Source organism: Maylandia zebra, linkage group LG20, assembly GCF_041146795.1.
Source record: "Maylandia zebra isolate NMK-2024a linkage group LG20, Mzebra_GT3a, whole genome shotgun sequence".
Taxonomy (NCBI): domain Eukaryota; kingdom Metazoa; phylum Chordata; class Actinopteri; order Cichliformes; family Cichlidae; genus Maylandia; species Maylandia zebra.
The window spans coordinates 19,630,141-19,650,612 of NC_135186.1; the positions used below are offsets into that span (position 1 = coordinate 19,630,141).

At 42.8% G+C, this 20,472-nt stretch overlaps 1 protein-coding gene across 3 annotated transcripts in view; it reads left to right on the forward strand.

Moving 5' to 3' along the window:
* lrrc38a (leucine rich repeat containing 38a) overlaps positions 1 to 20,472 on the forward strand; it is a 37,554-nt gene continuing 17,082 nt past the window's right edge. The window contains exons 1-4 of one of the 3 annotated variants that reach the window (XM_076878134.1): positions 796 to 883; positions 2,466 to 2,603; positions 3,513 to 3,551; positions 4,176 to 6,290. In XM_076878134.1, coding sequence (XP_076734249.1) covers positions 4,779 to 6,089 — 1,311 coding nt within the window. In that variant the 5' untranslated portion in view covers positions 796 to 883; positions 2,466 to 2,603; positions 3,513 to 3,551; positions 4,176 to 4,778 and the 3' untranslated portion in view covers positions 6,090 to 6,290. Of the gene's footprint in view, positions 884 to 2,465; positions 2,604 to 3,512; positions 3,552 to 4,175; positions 6,291 to 20,472 lie in introns of those variants that run through there. The other 2 variants (XM_076878135.1, XM_004570914.3) reach the window with 2 other exon arrangements.

Sequence of the window (20,472 nt, forward strand, 5' to 3'; positions counted from 1 at the left end):
CTTGATCCTGCCTGCTTACTACATGGTCTCTTGGAATACAGCATACCTTTTCTACTCCATGGCTTTTCGACTTTTTTTTTCTCAATTCACACTGCAAAGCACGAACGGATGCTAGCTTAACCAACAGTGTTTAACCTTTTCTTCCCCTTCCTCCTCTGTGCTCGTAACCTGTTTATCCATTTGTCTGTCTGACCTGCATTTTAACCTACCCTTTGACCCCTCTGTTTCATGATTAATGCTGAGACCCCTTTGACAATGTTACTATGTATTAACTGGTTGAAGCCTTTCCTTGCCTTGTTGTTTTCCACCTTGCTTAAACAAGGCCAGAATTGTCCAACCAGCTGTTTGTGTCCAGACCACCACACTGTGAACTGCTCTGGCCAAGGTCTAACTGGAGTACCAGATTCCATTCCTCTGGACGTTCGCCGTCTCCTACTATCCAACAACTGGATTCCATGGATCCCTTCTGACTTCCTGGTCCTTTACACAGATCTGGTGTATTTGGACCTAAGGAATAACTCCCTTTCCCAGCTGGAGCCAGGGACCTTGAGCACTTCTTCAAGATTAGTCTTCTTGGACTTGGGAAACAATAACCTGACTGAAATCCCCTCAGGAACATTTGGGGAATCAAGGAGTCTGATTAAACTACGACTAGGGGACAATCCCTATCTAACTATGGTAAGCAGAGATGTTTTTACAGGGTTGACGTCTTTGAGGGAATTGGAGCTGGAGAGGAATGGTCTCACAGGGCTGGATGTCAGGGTCCTGGAACTTTTGCCCTCCCTTAACATGGTGCGTTTGGAGGGCAACCCCTGGCTTTGCAACTGCCACTTTGCCAAATTGTTTGTATGGCTGACAAATAATCAGCATAAGCTCCCAACAGGTAAGATGTTAGCTAAGTGTGAATGAGCATCTGAGAAATGTAATTATTTCCATGAATTATATTTTAATGATTATAAGACACACACATACATACTACCAATTCCTACTTCCTCAAGCACCTACTGATATCCAGTACAGTAATCAATATGAGTCAGCTATTCCTACGTGGCAGCAGAAAGCGTAACAAAAACACAACTGTTACTGTTGTTGTTCTAACATCTGAAATATGAGTGAGTTTTCTGTTTTATCTTTTCTTCCTCCCTGTCACACTTTTTTTTTTAGATTTTTCAGTAATTGATAATGATGATAATAATGAATGTTGTCTTTATTTTCTCTTGCTACGTTGACATTATTATCACAACTGTAACTTCAGCTGTAATATACACAACTTGCCAAGATCTATTTTTAATTGTTGCTTTGTTCCCTTATTTCTTTTCTTTTGAATTTAACTTAGAAAAGTGCTAGCTTTTTGCTTTAGTGATTTGACATTCTTTGTATTCCAAATTTGCCCTGTGTCCCCAGCAGGGTGCCCCTCTTAATTTGCTAGAAACAAGTGGCGGAGGTCCTGTCTCCTCTTATCTTGACCCTTGAAACCTCTGCCCTGAACTACTGTCTGTGCACTTCTTGCTTCTTTTGATGCACTAGGCTAGAAAATCACTAGGTTTTACTAGTGTGTAAAGGGAAAGAACCTAAAACATGAGTTTACATGTTAGGTCATCATGTCTTTCTTCTCTTGATGCATCACACTAGTCCAGTACTTTCACATTAACATACCATCATGTGAAAATAAAACACACACTTGCTACTTACATCAGAATTAAAACATTAGAAGCAGCCAGATTCTATGCCCCTCTATGAAAAGCTGAAGTTTTGGGATTTTGTTGGTCTGGTGTTAACACAATATCACATTCATCACAGGAGTTGCACCTGAATAAACCACAAGACTTCTAAAACACTAAATCTATCTTGGACAGATGAGACCAAAGTAAAAACATTTGGCCAAATGATGACTGATTGCCAAATGAGGACAAAATTAAACACGCATATCAGCACAGATATCATGTGTTGTGGAATGAAAACCCAAGTGCAGACACTGAGGCACGGTACTTATTGAAAGGGTTTTTTCAGGTGTAATAGAAGTCCACAGAAAGGCAGGATAAAGTGAAGTATATAAATATAAATGGAAGACAAGCTGGAGATGATAACAGGAACTCAGTGGAAGGATAACAGCTGTCACATCAAAGAGAATAAATTGATTAGAGGCATTAGGAAAAATTGGGCGAAGAAACAGCTGCAGTGAAGCAAAGAAAACAAGATAGATGAACAAAAACTATCAAAGCAGAAGCGACAAACAACCACCAAAATAAAACAGGAAGTAACTTAACAAACGTAGGACTTAACAAACATCAAAAACAAAAGGAACCCAAGGTTATCTGTAACTGAGAACTGAGGGCATGAAACACAAAAAACAATAAGGAGTCTATAAAAAGCACTAGAAGATAGAACTCATAAGCACAAGAAAAAGAATAAAGCAAGAAAATAAACCCAGATAGCATCATATTCTGGGATGGATCTGCCCTCAGGTCAGCAGATCCGCCCCACTTTCTGGCATCTGGACAGGATCCAGTCCACCTACGGAGAGGGTACACCTGCGTGCCTGCTATTCTCTTTTTTCTTTTTTCCTTAAGCAATGGATTGGGCAGCAGCACTTCTCTAAAGAGGTAAGTACTGTACACTTTTGTGTCAAATATACTTCATTCATGAAGTTACCATTTCAGTGAACATATATTAAGAGGTTAAACGTTTAAAAAGCCCCTGAGTGGTTTATTTTGGTGTGGCAGTTGCGGTGATAAAGTTATCTGTCCCGCTAGCTGTTACTCCAGGGCTGAACAAGTGAAGGAATTTCCCCCCCGATTCCAGTAGAAACTGCCGGTAAAGTTAAGCTAACTCTGCCTTTTCTGTTCTCCACATCTGAGCACATCCATTACATTAAAGTGAGTATCATAAGTTGAATTGTTATCTCAGAGTTTGAGCCACCATTTTGGGCGACAGTTGATAATTTGTTGGCCATAAAATTATCCTGATTGAGCTGTTAACAGTTCCTTTTCAAACATAGCCATGCATTTACAGGCAGCTTCTACCATTCTTAAGAAAAGGTCAAAATACTCCAGAAAATTCTGAATTGGCCCTTTTTCCTCTCTGATTTATCAGCACATTAAAGGGCAACAATAAGAAATCTGTAACAGCAGCGTCATCCTCTGAATGTTTCATCACACTGTGAGATATGTTCTTATCTTTCAAGACCAATTTGATGGAGTTATGATCATGACACTGCATTATTTATTTATTTTGTCTTTAATTCACCAACTCATATTTACCTCAACTTGAGTTCATGCATGATCCAGTTTTTGGTTTCTTTTTATCGAATCCCCCTCTCGGTCCCTACACATATCTCCTGTTAAATAATATTAAAAACAGTTAACTAATCAGGGACGATCTTGATCTTGATCTGAAAATAAGCCCTAGACCATATAAATGTCACCACTTTCTTTCAGACTAAGAATAATACAGAATAATATATTTATTAATGATATTATACATCTGTGCTGATCTGTGTTGATCTTATTCAGGGCCTGTTTCATCTTTGCACACTGCCTCGGGAAAATAAGGTAAATACAGTTTAAACTTTGCATCAGTCACGTGTGTTTTTTTAATGTTTTGTGAACATCTGGAATCACTGGAATCCACTACAACAGCACCAGTCTCAGTTATTCGGAGTGGGGGGGGGGGGGGTTCTTTGCTTTTAGCACTGAGTCTGTTTTTGCATCGGTAAAATATAAATTATGAGCTAACTATGAAGTGTTAACACTCTGTGTTAAAGTCATGTGCACATGCAGAGTCAGAAGGAAAAAGGATGATGAAAATCTATAATAATCTTCTTACGGTTAGAGCAATGAATCTGAGTTACCTCACATGTGTATTTTCCTGTTGTGGGAGTTAATTAAATCCCCACCAAAAAAAAATCTGGGTACAGCTATTTTTAAATTACAGTTTTCTTTTGATTGGAGGCTAGGTGAGAAGTGCCAGATTTCTTTTTTTTTATCCAGGAGAACTCTAAAACAGCAGAAGGTGTTTTAAAATGTAACAAGAAATCAGCCAGATATCAGTGAACATTCAATCAGACAATTTTGCTATGAATCTTACATGTCTGACAAAACAAACAATATATGAAATGATATGTGTGATTATATGATATTAAGAGGAAGTTTTTTCTCTCTCTGTCTGCTGTCCAGTATAGATTTCCTCCCTGGCTGCCATCTTTGCTTTGAAGATGTTGGAGGAAGATCAATTAGAAGCGGAAGAAAACGTCAGGTAGATGCATCTACCTGATGCAAGACATTACTTACTTACTCTGTAAGTGATAATGTTTGAACATGAATTTGACACCACAGAGCAATGCTGTGATCAAACTGACATCTGAACTGATGACATTAAAAAAAGAAGTCATGCTAATTTATTTGATTGATTATTTGATGGCGCGGCCACGTCCAAACGCCTTCCTGACCGCTCCGCTCTGACTATCTACTTTTCTTGTTTTTTACCTATTTTTTGCTCTGGTTTACATCCCAAAATCCTCTAGTCTTATAGTTTACGACAGCGGATCACTTGTAAACATCGGTGCCAAGGTTGCACATCTAATCTTGGACACTTTTAAACCCGACCCTTCCTGGCCGCCAGAGATTCTACGCGGCGCGGAGAACAACAAAGGACGGGCCGCTCATCCGAGGCGCAGAACAAAGAAGCGCCGGGGGAAACGCGCTGGTATTAGGAACAGATTGAGACAGCAGGTGCATCGCGCACCACTGCCCAGTATCCTACTGGCCAATTTACAATCCATGGAGAACAAGCTCAATGACCTAAGAGCAAGGGTCACCTTCCAACGTGACATGAGGGACTGCAACATTCTGTGCTTCACGGAGACATGGCTGGCCCCCACCGTGCCGGATCAGGCCGTAACTCCGTCGGATTCATTCTTTGTGCTCCGCGCGGACAGAACGGCAGAGTCGAACAAAACCAAAGGTGGAGAAGTGTGTTTCATGGTAAACAAAAATTGGTGTGATTCCAGGAGCATTTCTACTCTCTCCAGCGGCTGCTCGCCACATCTGGAGTTCCTGAGCATTAAGTGCCGCCCTTTCTATCTGCCCCGTGAGCTCACCTCGGTCATCGCCACGGCGGTCTACATCCCACCCCAAGCGGACACAGGTATGGCTTTGTCCGAATTACATGATGTGCTGAGCTCGCTTCAAAACAAGGACCCGGGCGCAGCCCTCATTGTAGCAGGAGACTTTAACAAAGCGAACCTCAGACAAATCATGCCAAACTTTTACCAGCATGTCTCGTGTCCAACGAGAGGGGATCGAATTTTGGATTACTGCTACACGCCATACAAGCAGGGCTACAAAGCTGTCTCACACCCGGCTTTTGGGAAGTCTGACCACAACGCCATCTTCCTCATTCCCCAGTATAAACAAAGCATACGGAGGGAAGATGTGACCACGAGGGAGGTAAAATGGTGGACTGCCCAATCAGAAGCTACGCTACAGGACGCACTCAACGACGTCGACTGGGACATGTTCAGAGCATGCGCAGTCGACATCAACGAGTTTATGGAAGTAGCAGTATGCTTCGTCAATATGCTAGCGGAGGAGATTATCCCCACTGCGAGAGTCACCACATTCCCAAACCAGAAACCGTGGATGGACAGATCGATCCGCACTGCAGTAAACGCCAGGACCGCCTCCTACAACGCGGGTCTCGCCACTGGCGATATGAGCGCCTACAAAGAGTCCCGCTTCCACCAGGGGGACACACGGAGTATGTGGCACGGACTACGCACCATTACGGACTACAAAGCCAGGGACACTGCGCAGATCAACGCCGACTTTGTATTCACCAATGAGCTTAATCAGTTCTACGCCCGTTTCGAGGTTAGCCAGGCGGCTAATGCTATCTACCGCCTGACTACCGAGGACAGTGACGTCATCAGCGAGAGACCGGTGACCAGCATCGCGGAGCATGACGTCCGAGCGGCTTTGAGGAGAGTGAACACAAGGAAAGCGGCGGGGCCAGACGGCGTCACCGGCCGTCTGCTGCGCTGCTGTGCTGACCAGGTGTGTTCACTTACATCTTCAACGAGTCCCTGGTGAAGTCTGTGGTCCCCACATGCTTCAAAAGATCCACCATCATCCCTGTGCCCAAGAACAGCAAACCCTCATCCCTGAACGATTACCGGCCAGTTGCACTGACCTCGGTAGTAATGAAGGTGTTTGAGAGGCTGCTGAAGAACATCATCTCCTCCTCCATCCCAGACACTACAGATCCACTGCAGTTCGCCTACAGATCCAACAGATCCACAGAGGATGCCATCGCCCACGTCCTACACACCACTCTCAGCCACGTGGACAAGAAACAGGGTAACTATGTGCAAATGCTGTTTGTTGATTACAGTTCAGCGTTTAACACAATAGTGCCCTGCAGACTGTTCACAAAGCTCAGGGATCTGGGACTTAACAGCCGTCTGTGTGCATGGGTGTTGGACTTCCTCACTGGCAGAACTCAGGTGGTGAGGGTGGGCAGGTGCTTCTCCAACAGCATCACCATCAACACAGGAGCACCTCAGGGATGTGTCCTCTCGCCACTGCTCTACTCCCTCTACACTTCAGACTGTGTGGCCACCCATGGCTCCAATACCATTGTGAAGTTTGCTGACAACACAGTGGTGTTGGGTGCCATCTCCAACAACGATGAGGCGGCCTACATGGATGAAGTGAAGAATCTGGCATCATGGTGCCAGGACAACCACCTCCAGCTGAACGTCGGCAAGACCAAGGAGCTGGTGGTGGACTTCAGAAGGGGTCAGCACAGAGACTACAAGCCCATTATCATCAATGGAGCTCCAGTGGAGAGGGTGCAGTCCTTCAAGTATCTTGGTGTCCACATCTCCTCAGACCTGACATGGGCTGCCCACATTCAGGTCCAGACCAAAAAGGCTAGGCAGCGCGTAGGTATCACCTACGACAACTGAGGAAGTTCAGGGTCTCTCCAAAGATCCTCAGGATTTTCTATACAGGCGCTGTGGAGAGCATCCTCACACAGAACATGACATCGTGGTTCGGGAACAGCTGTGTGAAGGACCAAAAAGCTCTCCAGAGAGTGATCCGTACAGCAGAATGCTGCTGCAGGTTCCGCATCTTCCGGGCAAGGACAGAGAGACTCAAGAGGAGCTTCTATCCCCAAGCCATCCGTGCCCTAAACACACACACCCGCCCTCTCACATCATCTATAATTGACTGAGACAGGACTCTCTTCCAGACACTAAACCAAGGTACAATGTACATTTCAAATTCCTTTAATTTTAAACATGTTTATATTGTCTATCCTGTAAAATAGTCAGATGTCTATTCATATTAATGTACAGAATTCACCTGCTTGCTGCTACTACTGCACGTTCACCCAATGTATATATATATATATATATATATATATATATATATATATATATATATATATAATGTTCTTCCTCTACAGCCCCCCCCCCATGTCGAGGAGCGTGTCAGGCTACATTTCACTGTGTGTTATACTTGTATAACTATGCATGTGACAAATAAAGAACCTTGAACCTTGAGACCATTGAACTGAGTCCATGGGCTGAACATTAAACTTCCAGAGATTTCAGAGCAGTCAATAATATCACTGTACAGATCTACAGATGTATCTACTAAGATCCCAAACACACTGATCTATTTGTAGCAAATTATTGAATAATATAATATTTATTCAGGATTCAGTTTTTTTCTACCTATTTTTATATTTATATTTATGATTAAGGGTCACTGCTGGCAGTGTAAGATTTTAATCAAACTGTATCAGAGGGAAAGTGCATTTTTTTGGACACTCGGGCTGCGGACAGCTGACAACAACAACAGCAATACGTCACGATGAACGGATCAAAAACAGATCCAAGGTAGATGAGCTGGTACATGAACAGATCCGTATCAGATCTGGATCGTTTGAGCTGGGCCCATGACGAATCGGGTCCAGCTACGGCAAAGACGAGCCAGGACGACAGGTCAGGAGGGAGACATCGTCACCCCCACTCAAGATTGGGTACCAAGCCCAAAGTATGATGGAAGAAGGAGCGTTAAGTGTGAAAGGAACTGACCTGAAAGACAGAATCATGGCAAAGATGAAAATCTGGACACTCTGTAGCCGGTTACCAAGAATATGTGAAGTACCCCCTGAAGGTCTACTAGCAGATGTGAATGCAGCACTATAGGCAATCCCATAAACCAGCTGTATTCCACGGAACCATTCAAGTTGTACTCTGAGTGGCAGGGGAACAATATGAGAACAGCCCCACCGAGGCTGGAGACGGAGCAATACTGGAAGAACATGTGGGAGAAGGATGCAACTCATAACAACAATGCTCAGTGGCTTGTGGATCTAAGAGCAGACCACAGCAACCTCCCTGAACAGGATCCAATAACCATCACAGTGGCAGACATCCAAGAAAGGGTCTCCAGTATGAACAGTTGGACAGCACCAGACCCTGGCATGATTCATGCCTACTGGCTGAAGGTGCTGACTGCACTCCACGAGAGTCTGGCAACACAACTGAACCAGCTGCAATTCAATAAAGGACGCCTAGAATGGCTACCTGAAGGGCAGACAATCCTGATCCCCAAGGACGCTTGCTTATTCCTACCTGGAAACAGTCTCCCAGGTCTAAAATGTACATAAGAAATATACTATATGTATATAGTTATAATTATAGAAGTTATAGTATATTATATATAAACATACCTCACAGCACAAGCATACTCACAACCTTTTATAAGATCGTATTATATATTGCTATATAGATATAGATATATATAATGTTTGTTTTTTATTAATAAAAAACATCAAGAAGTCACAAGCAAAAAGAACACACCATGGCACATGTTTAAACATAGAAAGGTTTATTCATCAAAATGATTTATTATTAAAATAGACATAACATAATTTTTCGTTTATTGCGGGAGTTACGTTCTAAAAATAACACGCGATAGGTGAAATCTGCAAAGTTGCCAACTTTATTTTTTACAGTTATTATAGATGTTTAAGGCTGTAAAACCCCTCACTACAGACTTTATACACTTTCCTCAGACAGGCATTAACATTTTCACACATTTCTCTCTTGTTCAAACACTCTCAAAGTTCAAACCTTCGTAGAAAAATAAGTCCAGTATTATAGAATGAAACCAAAGATCAAACCCTGTTTTCAGGTCCAGAACATGGGAATAAAGCAGCTGCGAGCGAATTCATTCAACATTAATGAATCAATGATAGGGAAGTGGAGGAAGCAATAAGAATGAGTTGAGTAAAGTTTGACTTATCTGACTGTTTTGTTACACCTCATGCGTCTTATAATCCCGTGCACCTTATTGTCCAAAAAATATGGTAACTTCCACCTTCCTTTAGCATGTCCAGAATTCCAAGTTTTTGTGCGATGGTTAGCATCTTCCTCTGCCTTTTGGGTGCTACCGCAGGAGCCTTTGATGGTGCAAAACGTTTCGTTGACATTGTTGTGTTTGTTGAGGAGAAAACTTACAAACATACAGTGCAGCACTTCAGAGTCACACTGCTAGCGATCGAAGATTTATGTAAATTTGACAAGCTGAACGCATTCTGTACTGTACAGGAGACACAGAGGAGATTGATTGACAATGGTCTACAGCCAATCAGGATGCAGAACACAATTTTAAAAAACAATTGCAGAAAAAAAACAAGCAAAACAGCGAGAGTGTGAAAGGTGAACCGCAAGGGACCACTGTATTACACATTACTCATTTCTTTTTTAAAAAGTAATGCAATATGTTACATATTTTTTCGTTTGAGCGCACAACTCAGTATAGACTACATTAGGTTGATTCTGTTCATCTGGACGTAGTGTTTTCAGTGGGAGAAACATTTTGTCACTCATCGAAGTGACTTCTTCAGTCTGGAGACAGAAGACTGAAGCCACTTGGATGAGTGACGAAACACTTCTCCCACCTATGAACATAAAACCAACAACAAAATCAAAGCATATAATAAACAATATAGCTGAGTAGAAAATCAAAATATAAGTACCACTATAGGGTTCCTTCATGATCAGGATTAGTATAGATGTTTAGCTGTTAGCATCTCACATTTCGGTGCTACCAGGAGTCATGGAGTGCTGTTAGGTTTGTCAGGCAGAATACCTGGATCATGTCAGCTCCCGGTAAGACTAAGACTTAGGCCCTAAGACTGATTGTGGTTTGTAATATTGATTGATATTGGAGATTGCTGTGGTCTCCAGCCTGGCTCCTTCATCCAGGTTTTCCATCGGGTGTCAGAGTGTGTGAACATTAGTTTAAAAGTGCTTATGGCATTGAAAAAGCCCTTATATGAATGGGTGAATGAGCCTTGTAGTAAGATAATTTTAGCATACTCTATTGTTTATCTATCTTTATCACTAGGGGCTTGTATTTCATTTTATGTACTGGTTATGACTGTCATAATCTGCGGGTGCAGACGGTGTGAGGGTGTTTGCAGGACCCAGGTCAGACACAGAAGAAGAGACAAAATTAACTTTAAACAAAAAGCGAGCGTTTTATTGGGACTGGAGATCATGAACAAAACAAAATGAGAGCAGAACAGGAGCAACAACTAAACAGGATCCTAAACTGGGAAGAAACTAAGAACTGTGAAGACTATGACTATGAAGACTGTGACGACTATGAACAAGACTTTGTGCCGGAACATGAAAGAATTATGAAACATATACAAGAACAAGCAACATGAATCATGTCCTGCACAGAATCTTGAAACCTGACATAACATAGGGGGTGGAACACAGACAACACGACACTGACAAAGAGAAACACGGGGCTTAAATACACTGAGGGATAATGAGGGGAATGAGACAGAAGGAGAGCACAGCTGGGAGTAATCTGACATGACAAGACCAAGGGAAGGAAAAATCAATACATTGACATAGGACACAGACTTTCAAAGTAAAACAGAAAACATAAGAGATGCGGACTTGACCAGGGGATACAGCTGACAGGGGAGACAGCAACCCAAGAACACAGAAACAGAAACCAAAAGACTAGAAAAGATAAACTATGACAAAATCAAAATTCTATAAAGATACATCTTGGTTTGTGTGCTTGCTTCTCTGTGTGTGGTAGACTTGTAGTCAAGACCGCCTAAACCGAGACCAAGACAATACCAAGACCAGAGGGTATTAAGACCAAGACTAAGACCAAGACCGAGACAAAAAAGTCTTTAAACTGCAGCCAGATGCTGCTTCGTTTACGGGTGTCAGGCATAATTATGTGTTTTTATGATGCACTCGCACAGCCCTCCTCATCGCTGTCTACTGTCTTACCAGTTAGAAATGACTGAAAGATTTATTAGGCTGTGTTTTGAGTTTTGTTCAAAAAAGAATGACTTCATATAGGAAAAAAGTATATATCACGTATGCAGGACACCTTAAACTAGTTTTTTAATTAAGCAGCAAGGCAGAACAAAATCAGGGCTGCATCAAGACACGAGGACTAAACCCCAATTCAACCAGACCCAGAACTGATACGGAATTAAAACAGGACTACAACAGTTCAAAATCAGGACTGCAGGCAGCAGCTTCTCCCTCCTCGCTCACATGCGTAAGTGCTGTGCTCAGTCACCCAGTGCCTGAGCTCGGATCATACCAAAATCAGGGTGAATTTACGACTGTGCACTATGTGCTTCGAATATTGTGTGTAGTTTTTGTTTTATACAGTTGTCAGTCAGGCATCTAGCTATGAAACAAATTACACTCCAAAAGACCCCAGGCTTCTGAAAAAGAAATGACACGGGCTTAAGCCCAGTAAGCCGAGACAGCGATACCAAGACAAGACCGAGGGATCCGAGATCAAGACAAGATCAAGACCAACCAAAAGTCTCGAGACCAAGACTATGTTTTGACATCAGGGCAGTCAGCTTTCCAGCTGCTTGCCCGCTCCACACCTCTCTCCCCTCCTAGGTCCCAGTGTCAATGAAAAAAGAGGAGAACCTGATTACTGAGTGGCAGCAGCTACTCAGCCAGCTACCCTGGCACTGCCCCTTAATAAATAAATAAATAAATAAATAAATAAATAAATAAATAAAATTTTATTTATATAGCACCTTTCTAGACAGAATCACAAAGTGCTGCACATAAGATAACAAATAATAAAAGGGTAAAACAGACAATATAAAACAGGCAGAAATTTAACCAAAAACAGTTTTAAAAAGGTGAGTTTTGAGTTGTTTTTTAAAAACAACTACCAAGTCCACAATTCTTAATGTATGAGGGAGAGAGTTCCACAGTGTTGGGGCCACAGTGGCAAAAGCTCTGTCACCCTTTGTCTGTTTTATAGCAAGTAAGCCCCGATCAGATGACCTCAGGGACCTGCTGTGGACATAGGGCTGTAGCAGATCGGAGATGTAGGATGGTGCCAGTCCATGCAAGGCTCTAAATGTCAAGACCAGGATCTTAAAATGTACTCTACATTCAACAGGAAGCCAGTGTAGCTGAAATAGCAATGGTGTCACATGTGAATAGTTGAATTGAATTGAATGAATGCTTTATTGGCCATTTGCAGGTTGCCCCACAGAGGAATAGGACCCCCCCCCCCCCCGACGTACACACACAACAAGACATCACATGGGAATACAGTCGGAGATCGGCAGCGTTACAGAAAAAAAATACTGAAAAAGTACACAACAATGGGAAAAGTACAAGAGGAGAAAAGAGATCTCTTCTCACGCTGGGCACCTATGGGAGGACAGCATGAGAACAGGAAACAAAAAAATTCCTCTGCACAGAGAGCACATAAATGTCCACATTAAAACATTGGAGCACGTGACAAGCCACAGGGGTTGGGTAGGGGGTGAGGAGTAATCCGAAGGAACACAGCAGTCGTCCTACACAGCGCTACCATTCCAGCGCGGCACACAGACCCGCCATCCTCCCCCACAGGAAACAAGCATTGAAGGCGTTTGGAAAGGGAGGGGGGTGAGTGCGTGCTTATCAGTGTATGTGTGTGCGTGTCCAGAGTTCAGCTGAGACAGTGTCCTTCGCTCTATCAGGCTAAGTAAACAGTCTGCCAGCCAACCCAGGTGGCCTTCCATGGGATGGGAAGAATAGTCATCACACAGTCGTTATCTGGGAGTTGTTGTTCGGCTTCAGCCTTGGGCCTGAGCAGCTGGCGCCGTGATGTCCATATGTTGAATATTGTTGATTTCTCCTTTATGCAAGCAGCTCCAAATTTCAAGCTGTTTTTTAACACTCCGACACTGGTCTCTCGATCTCCCGTTGGAGAGCCGTGAGCCTCCCCATGATGGTATCTAACTTCTGTTCCGTGGTGTTGTCATTCTTTTGATTCTGAGACCCCACAACTGCAGTGAGCCGTTCTGCGATGTGATCCAACTTTCGCTCAAGGGTGTCATTCTGAGCAGGCCTCTCTCTGATGTATCCCAATATACGCTCAATGTTGTTATTTTGAGTCTTCACGGCAGCTGTAAGCGTCTCCAAGGTGTTAACCATGCTGCGTTCGTTGTGAGAGGTCGCGCAGACTGCAGGTCATAACTTCTTACCTGAAGTAAGTTTTCTCTTCTTTCTCTTTTTAAGTGCCCTTTCTCACTGTCCCTCTTCCCTTCTGTTTTTCTTTTCCTTCATCTTTCTTTCTCCCTTTCCTATCCCTCAGTCATATCTGTCCAGTCTGTAACAACTGAAAATAAAAGAAAAGAAAAAATAACAGCAAAGGTCGATCAAATGGACCAATACGGCAAGGCCGTGATGATCCATTTGGCAAAGTAAATCCATTGGGTATCCTTGTTGGTCTTCAGACAACAATTCTGACGGCTAACGAATGGGACAGGCAAAAAAAAAAAGAAAAGAAAAAAAAAAGAAAAAAAACTACACCTAAACTTGATTTACAGTGGTGCAAAAAAGTATTTAGTCAGCCACCGATTGTGCAAGTTCCCCCACTTAAAATGATGACAGAGGTCAGTAATTTGCACCAGAGGTACACTTCAACTGTGAGAGACAGAATGTGAAAAAAAAAAATCCATGAATCCACATGGTAGGATTTGTAAAGAATTTATTCGTAAATTAGGGTGGAAAATAAGTATTTGGTCACCTCAAACAAGGAAAATCTCTGGCTCTCACAGACCTGTAACGTCTTCTGTAAGAAGCTTTTCTGTCCCCCACTCGTTACCTGTATGAATGGCACCTGTTTGAACTCATCATCTGTATAAAAGACACCCGTCCACAGCCTCAAACAATCAGACTCCAAACTCCGCCATGGCCAAGACCAAAGAGCTTTCGAAGGACACCAGGAAAAGTATTGTAGACCTGCACCAGACTGGGAAGAGTGAATCTACAATAGGCAAGCAGCTTGGTGTGAAAAAATCAACTGTGGGAGCAATCATCAGAAAATGGAAGACATACAAGACCACTGATAATCTCCCTCGATCTGGGGCTCCACGCAAGATCTCATCCCGTGGGGTCAAAATGATCATGAGAACGGTGAGCAAAGATCCCAGAACCACACGGGGGGACCTGGTGAATGACCTGCAGAGAGCTGGGACCAAAGTAACAAAGGTCACCATCAGTAACACACTACAACGGCAGGGAATCAAATCCCGCAGTGCCAGACGTGTTCCGCTGCTGAAGCCAGTGCATGTCCAGGCCCGTCTGAAGTTTGCCAGAGAGCACATGGATGATACAGCAGAGGATTGGGAGAATGTCATGTGGTCAGATGAAACCAAAGTAGAACTTTTTGGTATAAACTCAACTCGTCGTGTTTGGAGGAAGAAGAATACTGAGTTGCATCCCAAGAACACCATACCTACTGTGAAGCATGGGGGTGGAAACATCATGCTATGGGGCTGTTTTTCTGCCAAGGGGACAGGACGACTGATCCGTGTTAAGGACAGAATGAATGGGGCCATGTATTGTGAGATTTTGAGCCAAAACCTCCTTCCATCAGTGAGAACTTTGAAGATGAAACGAGGCTGGGTCTTCCAACATGACAATGATCCAAAACACACCGCCCGGGCAACAAAGGAGTGGCTCCGTAAGAAGCATTTGAAAGTCCTGGAGTGGCCTAGCCAGTCTCCAGACCTCAACCCCATAGAAAATCTGTGGCGGGAGTTGAAAGTCCGTGTTGCTCGGCGACAGCCCCAAAACATCACTGCTCTCGAGAAGATCTGCATGGAGGAATGGGCCAAAATACCAGCTACTGTGTGTGCCAACCTGGTAAAGACTTATAGTAAACGTTTGACCTCTGTTATTGCCAACAAAGGTTATGTTACAAAGTATTGAGTTGTATTTTTGTTATTGACCAAATACTTATTTTCCACCCTGATTTACGAATAAATTCTTTACAAATCCTACCATGTGGATTCATGGATTTTTTTTTTCACATTCTGTCTCTCACAGTTGAAGTGTACCTCTGGTGCAAATTACTGACCTCTGTCATCATTTTAAGTGGGGGAACTTGCACAATCGGTGGCTGACGAAATACTTTTTTGCCCCACTGTATACATGCAGGAGATCTTGAGCTGTTGTAAGTGCTTTAGGGAATCTTTCCATTGTTGCCACTTGTCCTGTTTCTCCCTCGGCAGCGATGCATCCCATTCGCTAATGTCCATAGAAATCTCTCTCAGAATGGAGCGGCTTTCGATGCTGACTGGCACAGCGAAGCCAAGTGGGTCATACAAACTGTTGATGACTGACAATACACCACGTTTGGTGAAAGGCCTGTCACTGATTTCAACTTGAAATGACAATTGGTCTGTCGACAGGTCCCAGCCTAACCCAAGGCTGCGTTGCATGAGTGGGGCGTGTTGTCCACGTTGGAGTTCCTGCGGGCCTGTGGCTAGATCTTCACTTGGGAAGGCACTGACGACTACAGGGCTGTTGGATGAGATCTTGTGAAGGTGGATGTTAGACTGAGCCAGCATCCTTTGTGTTCTGTGAAGGACGTCAATCGCCTGGGTCTGAGAGGGAAATGACTTTAGCCCATCATCTACATAAAAATGGCGCTCAATAAATTCCCATACATCGCTGCCATATTCTTTCTCTACTTCCACAGCAGTTTTCTTGAATCCATAGTATGGCGGAGATGTGGGTATCGCTTTTGTACTCCAGACAACGAATATCAGCTTTACGGTCTTTGGCCCTGTGTTCTGTTGATGAGAGACACTTGTAACAGATCGAGAGCCCTTTGAGCAGACTTTTCCGCTCATCCAGTGTTTTCATCCTAAACCCTCTACATTTTGCAAGTGAATGGGGCTTCATGTGTACTGGACACTGTTTGTCGGGATCAAGAGAGTGAGTGTTAGATTTGTTGCTGGGTGTGCCAACCTGTGTTTTGCTTGCTGTTAGCGGGGCTCTAAAATGTGATTGTCTCACCAGTGGCCTTTCTATCTTCATGTGCCCAGTGCTGTAATTTTGTAGAATGAAGCTGGGGTCAGTTTTCATTTCAGCATTGCTATTCACGAACTGAACAAAGTAGGAGAAAGGCGGATAGTGCACTCTGTGTTCTTTCTTATACTTGGACCCCTGTTTGATCCATAACTCTTGCAGGGTATGTGGGAGTTTTTCCACAATTGGGTTTATGCCTCTTGGAGTGTCGAGAAAGCTGAGGCCTGGCAGATATCCTTCATTTTTTGCTGCTTCAAGTTCCAGGAGGAGATCTGCAAGTTTGTGAAGAAGGTGATTGTCTCTCGGAGTAACTCTGGGAAAGCTCTCTAGGCGTTTGAACAGAGAAGCTTCAATAACTTCTGATGAGCCATAAATCCTGTCTAGCCTTTGCCATAAACACTGAAGACCTGTTTCTGGATTGTTAACATGGACAGCCCTGATTCTCAGAGCATGCTGGAGAGACTCCCCACTAAGCCACTTAGTGAGCAGATCAAGTTCTTCACTGCTCTTTAGGTTTAAATCTTCCGTGGCATTGTGAAACACAGATCTCCATGCTAGATAAGTCTCTGGCTTGTTATCAAACACTGTCAATCCTGCTGTCAGTAGGTCACAACGTGAGAGGAGGGCAGCGAGGTCTGATACATCTGCTTGTCGTTGTGGTGTGGCTGCGCCAACATGGTTGGACCAACGGGGAGGTGGAAGTTTGGGCTGCCAAACGGGTGGAGAACTGGGGGGATACCCACGCGCAGCTGCTGCTGATATGTCCGGCCCTGTAGTGTGGGTGTTGTCTAAGTCACATTTTTGCTCTCTACTGTGTTTTGATTCACCTTCCATATTAGTGTTGTTGTGGAAGTGGGTATCTACGTACTCTTGAGTGCGGCTGACAGCCGCAGCTATTGTGGCAGGAATGTCTGGTGGCTTCACAGACTCTGCTTGGTCCAGAACTGCAGCCTCTAGGACCCTTGCGGCTGCAAGTGCTGCTTCTGCTTCTCCCTCCTGCTTCAGAGCATTTAGCGCTGCCTCCATCCAGGCCTTTTCGACCTCCATGTCTATTTGGCGTTTGGCGTATTCTGCTCTTGCTCGAGCAGCTTCAGCTTCAGCTCGTGCTCGTGCTGCAGCAAGGCTTGCTGCTGAGCTGTTTGACCGGCGTGAAGCTGCTGATCTGCATTCCGACCTGACTTCCAGCTGTGAAAGCTGCGAGGTGTCTCTGTGGTTGGACATGATTGCTGTCGCTGGAGTGGAGTGTCTCAGGATCCTGGCAGTGCACTTGATGCGTGGACAATCTTTTTACTCTTCTGCCCTCAGCTGAATGTCTCTATCCGGCTTATGCAGAGAGCTAAACATTAAATGGCTTCAGTAAACACTCAGGAGACCGTGTGGCATTCTTCAGAGCTTTACTGATCCTTATTTTTCTTTTTGTAAAACTGTAATAACAGAAACAGAATACAGTGTATTCACTCTCCATACAAATACACAAAGATTACATTAAATATTGTTGACTTATGTAAACAGTCACTACACAATCTCAGTATCAACACATGTCAAGAGATACAGCTAACACCACATGCTGGTATGCTTCATGTTAGCAGGCTAAACAAAGGGCTAACAGCTAGCTTGTGCTAGTAATGTAACAAACTCGCTAAACACACAAGAAACTCATTACTTTGCTGAACAAGGTACTAATAAGTGGGAACAATAAACCGCTTTGGCACACTTACAGATTATGCCTTTTCAAGGGCGTCAGATGCAGGAAATTACAGAGACACAGAGAAATGGACCTTCCCTGTCGAGCGCTGGGAGAAAAAAAACTGCTTGCGCTCTAACATGGCGCTACCCTGTCAACCCACTAAATGGCAGGCTTTGTCCAGACAAGATCAGGAATAAACATATTTTCTGACACGTTGCAACAGTTAATTACAGAACGAATGATTATGACCCGCCATATAACAAACTTATAAAAAACATACCTTAGAAATAACAGGAGGGACAGAATAAAGTCTGTTTGTAAAAGCCAAAAATAAAATACATGATTTTACATTGTATATTGTATTTTTTAGGTCTCCGTGGAAAAGATTTATGTTACATCTATATCTGCTTATTCAATTTATCGTCATGGCAGGGTGGATTTAGGCTGACTTTCAACAAAAAAAATAATTCATTTTGTTTTAATGCTAAAGGGGAAAAATTATGTGCTGAAAACTTTTATCTTAAATTTTTGTCTGTACAGGTAGAGATCACTCAAGAAGGTGAAAGCATTTCTATTAGCTGGAATGACTGAAAATGTGCTGACAGTCTGAGGAGGTTTTTTGACATTTGCTCACAAAGTAAAAGACATTTTCCAAATTGAAAAGAGAGAAAACTTGTGAATTCCATGGTGGTTCTTAGTTTCCATTTTGATATGCTCAGATGAGCCTATGCTCTCCAAAGTTTGATTGTACGTATCAATGTATAATTTCCAATTAGAAATGGAGAAAAGTGATCATCACTGTATTAATTTTATAGGTAATGTATAACGACAGTTGAATAGTAAAACTTGTTGCCTGAAAATTGCCAGTAAGTACAGTGTACACTCAAAAAAATAAACTAGGACATGTGTTTGATTAGCAAAGCAGTAATATGTTTACATTACATGAAGAAATCATTTTTATGGGTATTAAATGATTCATTCTTATTTGTTGAATATGAGTCAAAGAACATTCTGATGATTTAAATTCATTCATGGCAATCCACTGAGAATGAGGTCCATCAAACCAACGACTCAGATGGTGTCATGTATTGTGCATGCTCTACGCCCACCGGATGCGGAAGAGACCGTTGAGACGTTAACGAGCGCACGTGGAGTTAGTCCTTTGGTATACCTGACAGTAAGGTAAGTTATTCACATATCTCTTTATATATTTATTTATATATATATAAATACTATTTGTTAAATGTTTTACCCATGTAGTGTGGTAACTTAGAGGAGCTTTATACTGTATATCAGGGAGTGTGTAGAGCCAAACACTTTTCACATGTAAGTTGGTGAATTTGAATTTTTTTCCAACTTAACCAGAGTCGCTAATTGTTGCAACAGAGCAAAAACTGACGAGGCTATTTTGGTAAGTTCGGTTTTTGTGTCTGTCGACTTTGAATGAGGTGTGTTTCATGGTTATCTGCAAGGTTAGGACTGTTTTTTCTCTGGAGTTAGCTAACTTTGAAGCGCGTCATGTCGGCGGGAAAGCCGCATAGAGTAATGTCTTCGCATATAACGCCTTGAATGAAGGGTTACTTTCTCCTTAACCGAAGTTGGTGATTGTTGGTAGCAGTGGTAAGACTGACCGAAACAGTTTTGGTGATTTTTTTATGATGCTGTACCTAAAATTGCTGTTTTTGTCAGTGGAGTTTAGTAAGGGAACGACCGCATTAACTGGATGGATGAAGGGTTGAATTCAACTAAACCAGTGTTTTGCGGATTTAACAACAAGGAGTAAGAGAAAATCTGTCACAATAATTGCATGTGCATTTTCTTTTTTTTGTAATATCTTCACTTATTTTTTGAATTCAGAATGATTTAGGTAGATCATTGTTCGGGTTAGGGCTGGACGATATGGCCTAAAATTCATAACGCGATATAATTTGAGGCATGTGCGGTAACGATATATATCGCGATATATTCTTTTCTTCTGTATAACGTATTTTCCACACTATAAAGCACACTTAAAATCCTTTAATTTTCTCAGAAATCGAGAGTGTATGCACTTATGTATGAATTCTGGTTGTGCTTACTGATCTCGAACCGATTTGGGCGTGCAGAAAACTGTTAAAAAATGTTTTAGTACAACTTTGGTAAGCCGCACTGCTTGATGGATTGTCAGAGCATTACGGTTGCCGTAGTGAGGAGCTTTGCGGAGTAATCTGTGTCCAAAACTCTGTCCATTTCAGGTCCCAAAGTCAAACGAACACTGAGAAATTCGGTCTAAATTCTTTAATCTTTAATAAAATCATCAGTGTTGCTGCTTTACCAGGTGTAACAATTAAGTTTAATATCCAGGCATCCATGAAAACAGAAGTTATTAAATTTAACG